A 7,602-nucleotide genomic window follows, 5' to 3' on the forward strand; every position below is an offset into this window, starting at 1 on the left:
GAAGGCCAAGTACCTAGAGATTAGCTGTTTTGACATTTTAAAGCCTGTTTACCCTTTATTACAAAAGCTGTTTCCTGAAGGCCTTTTCTGGATACTCCAGGAGAAAGAAAATGCCTGAGGAGAAAGGATATTCTGAGGAGCAAGATCTTAGCTTTTACTAATGGCTAGCCCATGTTGAAAATATAGAAATCAAGAAAAAAAAATTGCATGGATAGCCCTTTGGACTAGCCTTCTTAATGGGAAGCAAATACAAAATACTGCTATTAGCAGTAATTTATTACCTAATAAATTTAGTACCTAAATTCTCCAGTTGAAGTGGAGCTTTCTTTTGCTGCCTACCTGTGCATATGGCTTGTAAATGAGAAACTGCAGCAAAGAGGTGGCCACTTAAAGCACTGGTGGAAGTCTGCTTGCCAGGGTGGGACAGAGCCAAGCGGGGCTCCTGTGGCTTGTGTGGAGTCATGCAGGATGCCTGGACCTGGTACCTGCTCCCCCATATTTCCTAAGCAGAGCTATAGCTGCTTGATCATACCCACTCTGTCTTTTGCAAATTAAAGGAGCATATTTGAAAGCTTGACATGGCTAACCCAGCTGTATTCTTCTGTCCTGCTTTTGGCTTCCCAACTGAGGCTAGTAACAAGGCTTGTAATGACTCTTGTTTTGCCAGACAAGATGTCTGTCCTGTTCATTCAGAACTGTGGTGAGATCTAGCAACTCATTTCATGTAAAAAGATGCAAGGAAAAAGATTTACTTAATAAACTAAATCTTGCTTAATTCCTGTGATTAGTCTCCTGCCTGGGTTTTATGGGTTCCTGCAGCTGGCCTTAATCTCCTGATTTACTCTGGGAACAAAGAAGGAAAGAAGTGAACCTAAGTCATGGCAGGAAGATGTTGAAATTTTTTTGGAAGAACTCAGGAAGGATACAGATGTACAGGAATGTTCAGCTCAGAAACAGGGCACCAGAAAGGCTCTGCGGGTTTCAGGAGATACAGTAAAATTTCTTACAATGTGACCTTTACAGTCAATAATGCCAAGGACTCCTACTAGTCTGGGCAACTAAGTGAGGGTTAGCAAGGAGTTGCAGGAAACACTGAGGCTCCACAGAAGACTGACCAAAAGGGGTCAGTATTTGTTAAGTTGAAACACCAACTTGACAAATATAAACACAGGGATTTATATTTTGTAACGCAGTGGGTTTAGTAGCAGCATCCTCTCCTCCCCCAGCATGGAAAGGTGGGGCCCAGTTCAGCTCCTCTGACCCAGAGACTGCCTCACAGAAGAGCAGATCCCCCCCCAGTTAGATGGAACCTGCATCTGTCTCTAATATTTATCTTTCAAATACTTCCTAAAGAAAAGTCTTCCAGCACAGCAGCTTGGACAACAGATGTGAGCTGAAGAGATTCTGTACAAAGCAGTGGTCACTGATCTGCAGCCAGACTGTGCTCAGATCAAAGTGCAGCATGCCCGGAATAGCCTGGCATTTATGAGAAGCACAGGAGATGCAGAGCTAAGTATAACCCTCTAAAAAAACCCAATCTAACAGGAACCAGAAGGTTTTGTGTCTGGAAAACTATCCCAGATATTATGGAGCTCACTGATTATAGGAATTTGGTATTGATTTAGCTTTCTGTTCTTCAGTGAAGCCTTGTCTACCCAAGCTGCAGGGGAACTTTCTGTTGGAGTCCAGTTTGTCAGCGCTACCTAAGAGGTACCTTATGTGGCTGAGGGTGTCAGTCTGGTCCCCCATAGACTCCTTGCTTTGTGCTTTTGCACTTTCCTGACACTGACATTGCTCCTTGTTTGATCTTACAGTGAGCCCCCCAGGAGCTCAACCACCCTCTGATTAACACGGCCAGTGCAGCTTGCCAGGGAGTCATCTGGGTGTTCGTGCCAGGGACCCGTACAGCCAGGGGCTCCTCATCAGCTGCACGTGGTCTCAGCCTACCTGTAACTTCAGATTCTTCCTTTGCTGGTAGATTATTTGTCTGTGTTGCAGCACACCCAGACAGTGCAGCCCTGCTTGAATCTGTGCTTTGAGGGTGGCTTTCTCTGGAATAAGAGGTGATGCTCTCTAGGATTAGCATATGTCAGCAAAATCATACAGCTTGTGGAGTACTCTGCAGTCTGCCCTCTCTGTAGCACTGCTGCAGGTGGCAGAATTCTTCCATGGCCATAGCAGTAATGCAAGATTAAAATTTACATTTAAATAGGAAGCTATAATTTCAGCTCCTGAAGTCAGAAGTCACATCTTCAACTTTGACTGTTGCTAATTCAATGGTCTTTCAGTTACTGTCTTTATCAGCTGTATAGTATTATGTCTAAGTACTACTGAGATTTCCTGTAATTTGAGGGCAGTGAAATGGAACAGCTAGATTTTCATCAGTAGTTGATCAGAATGTATTAATTAGAAATGTCATTTCTAAGTTTGACATGTTAGGAAGATAAGGCACTGAATGGAAATCTTTGTATACAACTAAAAGCTTCAATTTGGAAATTAAGTATTTGCTTGGAAACTGCACTTTTATACAAATGCATTTGCTGTGAGATAGTGTAAGTAAATATTTTTAATTTATCTTGAAAAAAAATGATTTCTAGACAAGCTGCTACAAATTCTTTGAGGTACTGCTAGTTCTGCATGCCAGCAAAATGGCTTAATTCTCTATTTGGTAGTTTTAAAGAGAGAGAGTTATTTTGAGACAAAGCTTCAGCAGAGATTTCCTGTGCTGTGGATTAATAACCTTAGAAGTTCAAGCATGAAAGTCTTTCATTCTTCTGGCTACCATGTGTTGATAAAAGTTAAAAAACCTGTTCAGATGGAGCTCTTGATTCAGTGTGGGATTGAAGCTGACCTTTGGTATTCTGCACCGTTCTTAATTATGGTGTTTCTTTCATGTTTCTGTTGCCAGGTCTGCTTTTGTCAAAAGATCAAAAAACTCTTCTTGACTTTCAGCACATAGACAATCAAACTCAAATAAATGAGCCACTGCCCACAGGTTTCGTGCATACATACGTGTCTTGCACAGCAGGGTCTGTGTTCAGATCCAGAAAAATGAAAGGGTGATATTTGTTCCTGGGCAGCAGTCTTGGGGGGTGGGTTTAGTTACTGCTACTGTGGAGAGCACATAGCCAAAGTCACGGAGGAAAGTTAGTGACACCCACAGTAAATACAATAGTTGTCCAGAATAACATTGGAGAGTAAGATTTTTACTCCACTTTGGGTGGAAGTGCAAGCTGACAAGTTGTGGCTGGTGGATACTTGAAGGTTCTAGAGCTGTTTAGAAAAACCTCTGTGTGAGGACAAGGATCTACTAATGAATAAGCAGGTATGGCAAAGGGGAGAATTTTCCAGTGGAATGGGGAGCAATGCACTAAGGAAACCTGGAGTACTTCAGCTGTTTATTATCACTGTACCTGCCTCCCTTCAGTAAACATGGTAAATGTCTCTCTCCTGCATAGTTTAGGTGGGTAAATGCAGAAGATTGTCAGGCAGTTTGGTCTCCAGGTCCTTGATCTCAGGATTTATCGAGGTAGTATAACCTTCAAGTTTTTATGGAAAAAGTTGGCACTACTGATTAAAAAAATTAATATTTAATGGCAAATGCACAACAAGGTCAACAAATCTTCAGTAAGGAATTAAACAGACTTTTTCTTTCTAGCACTCAAACACTAAGTAAATAAAAATCTAAGTGAAAACATTTTTAGCATATGCATACAGACTGCATTTAAAAATGTATGGGGCTCTGTACTGTCTGACTTAATTCTGATTCATCCATTGACCTTGTTATATAAGACTCAATGCCCTTTTTAGAGGAAGAGTTGTGAGTTGTGCTTCTGCATATTTATTTAGTAAGTTCAATCTTCTGGGTGTTCATACCCTAATTCCAGTGCTAAGTGCAATCACAACATTGATTTTTCTCACTAAACATAACCTTCTTTACCCTGGGATGGAATTTTTTTGTTAATGGACTTTATATAATGGCATATGTGAAAACCACTCAACTTAATGCCCATACTGTGGTTAATTAACAAAATGGTATTGTAGCCATGGTTTCTCATCCTCGGGCAGTGTATTTTAGCACTAACCTTGGCCATACAAAATGTCCATCCTAATTAACAGGAGCCCAGGTATTGACTATGTCAAACTACGTGGTCCAAAGAGCAATTTCCAGCTGCTGACAGAGTTGTAGTTCTTTTGAAAATCCAAACATGAGGAACCTCGTTTTGACTGATATTATGCCATCTCAGAGCCCATCTCATGCAACAGCTGAACAAAGCATCTAAATGATCAGTTTTTACTTCTCTCCAGTTGTTGAATAGCAATATCCTAAAATACATCCAAACATCTCCTAAAATGCATGCTGCAAAAATCATACTGATGGATGGACACAGATTTCAAGATTGGTGGTATTGTTTTCTCATTCATTAAATATTTATTTATTCTTCATGTATTCAAGATGTAATATGCTTTTAATGAGCATATTACTTCCTTTGCCTTTTGTCTTTTCATTTCTGAGTAATTCAACTGAGGGCATTAGAGATGCATCAGGTTTGTGCTGCTGTTAGTAGAGCAAGACCTGTGAAGCTCAAGGTTGTTGCATGTTACAAGGGAGAGAATTAAGCACGTAAGGTTTTAAAGTGAGAAAGAGAAATGCTTTATTTTTCTATGATTTAAATTAATTGTGTTTTATCTCACTGTTTAAAAACTGCAACAAGAAGACAAGTACTCTCAGCCATTCATTATTACATTTTTCAGAAACATGTACTTCTAACTGGCATCCTGCTCCCCACAAACCCATGGTCTTGTGTGAGTCCAGTGGGCTGGTAGAATTTTGTTCCTTAGTGTATTTTGAAGAGAAAGGCTGTATAAGTACCTCTATCCCTCATTCCTTGTGCTTTGTAATAGAATGGAATGTTTTCTTCACCCAAATAACATCTTTGCTGGGAGTTCTTTATACAAATGCTGCTATTTAAGGAAGTGCTCTCTTTAACTAACCCTTCATACAGTTATCGCAGATGTTATTAGCATCGCTAGATTAATACAGATGTATTGAGATTTCCATGCCTGAGCTGCATTTGTAAGATCACAGTCCTGAATGACTCTCCTGTAAGCTTTTTACAATTGCTATTTCCAACAGGGCAAAGGTGAAGAAAGGTGTAAACATTCTCAGTGCAAAGACAAGTGACCCCCGGCAGTGGGATGTGAAACAAGAGGTGGGGAATGGTGGAAAGCATTCGACCACAACAGTTATTTGTCAGAGGATAGCACCAAGTTCAAGGAACAGGTATGAAACCTCATATTCTCAGCACATTAAACTCATTTATATCCATGATACCATTCATTGGTTGAAAGACTTAGGGCTCATATTACCACTACTCATAGCTATTAAACCTGTAGCCTGGAAATGTGGAGACACTTATGTTACCTATGATACCATCTGCTGATCTATAACAGGGCATATCTCAGTTTCCAGGTAATAAAATTCATCAGTTTAAATTAAAGAATGAATAGAATAGGCTTATGCTGGGGGGAGGATGGTGAGGGAGTGTCATTTTGGCATGAATATGAATATCTTTAATTTTAAAAGTTTTTACTGAACATAATTTCTCTGCATGATAGTTCTGACCTTGTTTCTGTGAATGTATCACAGGCTCTGTGCTTGGTTCATCAAGCAAGCAGTGAATTCTTCCACTGTGAACCACTGTAGCTTTCAAGCATTGGTACAGGACAACTCAAACCTTTCAGTATGTAGTGTTTTGTAATACTGCAGAACCTCCTTTTGCCAACAGTTAGTTCTTCCAGAAATGGAGGTTCCTGTGCTGAGCCATACACTGGTAACTGTCAGAGACAGTGCAGGGTACCCTAGGGAGCGCTGGTATGAACTGGCCTGCCAGTGCCTGCTTTCCTGTTTAATAGGTTTTTACTGAGACTTGATCTAGTTGTTCCACAGACACAAAAGCAGTGCTTTTTCAGTAAGTATGATCATCTTCCACAGCACATAGTGAAGTCATATATTGTTGCATTCAGTGGAAATTCTTTTATTCTTGCTGGGTATCATCTTAAAAAATTCTCACAACTGTATATTAGTCTATGCAGAGCATTTTCCTTGTACAGATGCTTCCCTAGCTCTGTGCTGATTATTAGCCTCGAACTTGGGCTCATTGAAGAGTATCATAAAATCTCCAGTGGATGCTGAATTGGTTATTGCTTTCACATGCAGTTGGTTTGTACTATCTTCAGGCACGGAAAACCTGAGTAGATTTTAACATTTGTATTCCGTGCCCAGTGAGAGTGCCTGGAAAATATTAGACTTCTGTAAAATGTGGATATTTCTCTTGACTTGAGCAGCTCACTGATTTAATGTATTTACACTTGATATCGTTGCAGTTAGTGAAATTTTCAGTGCGAAGTTTGGGGGGGGAAGAGGTGTGGGTAAAGGGAAAGGAAAAATATATCTCATTTGAGCCTGCCAGAAGTAAGAAGGAAAGCAGTTTGAAAGGTTAGACAGGGCTTTACAACAGAATGTAACTCTGGGTGTATTTGCAACTGCAGAACTATAACAGTCAGGTCATCAAGCCCCACATGAAATCATCTCAATCCAATTTGCAGTCTAATAAACACGTAAAAATATTTTTAGCACTAATTATGCAAATAAAAATCAGTGGTTTAATTGATGATGTCTCTTTCATTTGCATATACAAATAGTTGCTGTCTTCTGAAAGCATGACAAACCTAGGCTTGAATGAAATTTGTATGTACAAAGAAGAGCTAGATAGGAAACCCTGGGGAGTGTGTACTGAGATCCCAGAGGTAAAGCCTACCACGTAGTGGGCATTCCAGTTACTGAGCTTCTGAGCATGACTTGGAGCCCTCTGTGCCAAGCACAAATACTCTATTAAGCTAATTTAATTTGATTGAGAATTGCAAGTCCCTAATGGGATCTTTCTGTGCTGCCACCAGCTTTTTCAGGATAGTTTAGCAGTGCAGTTCGTTTAGGTGATGTGCAGTTCTGTAGCAAGGTCAGCATAGATGTGAGGTGCTGTTCTGGAGCTCCAGCATCAACACAGGCTAATCTTCTACAGTAAACTCAGCCAATGCATAAATATGTTAGTTAATGTAGGCATAGAGGGGTTTTTTACTGTCTTTGCAAAAGAGCTTCTGAAAAGCAAGTAAATGAAAGTTTGTAGTGCTTGAATGCTTGATAAACATTCACAGAGCTTATCAAGAAAATGATAGTATGATATTTTTCTTTGCATGACCAGCTATTTCTAGCATGGAGAACCAGCTAGAAGGAAAGGAAAATGAAGGGTCTTCTGCAATTGTACCTTATTCCTCTGTTGCAGTCAACAGGAGTAATTTGGCTCTCCCCTTGTGTTGTCATGTGTCCCCAGTTGGTTGTGAAGAAGAAGAAGAATATTACATAAATTCATAACAGATTTTCAGTACAGTGGAGTGCAGCCTCCTACAAACTGTTTTATGGTAGCCAGATAAACAGCATCCAGGATTCATTCTGGTGATAATGGGGATGTGTTGAGTTGTCAAGCACGTGAACAGGAAATTCTGGCCTTTCTCCATGTGCTCTCGTAATCTCCCTGATGCACC

General features: G+C 40.2%; 1 protein-coding gene across 1 annotated transcript in view; it reads left to right on the forward strand.

Moving 5' to 3' along the window:
• TMEM132C (transmembrane protein 132C) overlaps positions 1-7,602 on the forward strand; it is a 196,168-nt gene that overhangs the window by 115,490 nt on the left and 73,076 nt on the right. Inside the window, exon 4 of the mRNA XM_009997683.1 lies at positions 5,138-5,284. Coding sequence (XP_009995985.1) covers positions 5,138-5,284 — 147 coding nt within the window. The remainder of the gene's footprint in view (positions 1-5,137; positions 5,285-7,602) is intronic.

Source organism: Chaetura pelagica, unplaced genomic scaffold (assembly GCF_000747805.2).
Source record: "Chaetura pelagica isolate M959 unplaced genomic scaffold, ChaPel_1.0 scaffold45, whole genome shotgun sequence".
Taxonomy (NCBI): domain Eukaryota; kingdom Metazoa; phylum Chordata; class Aves; order Apodiformes; family Apodidae; genus Chaetura; species Chaetura pelagica.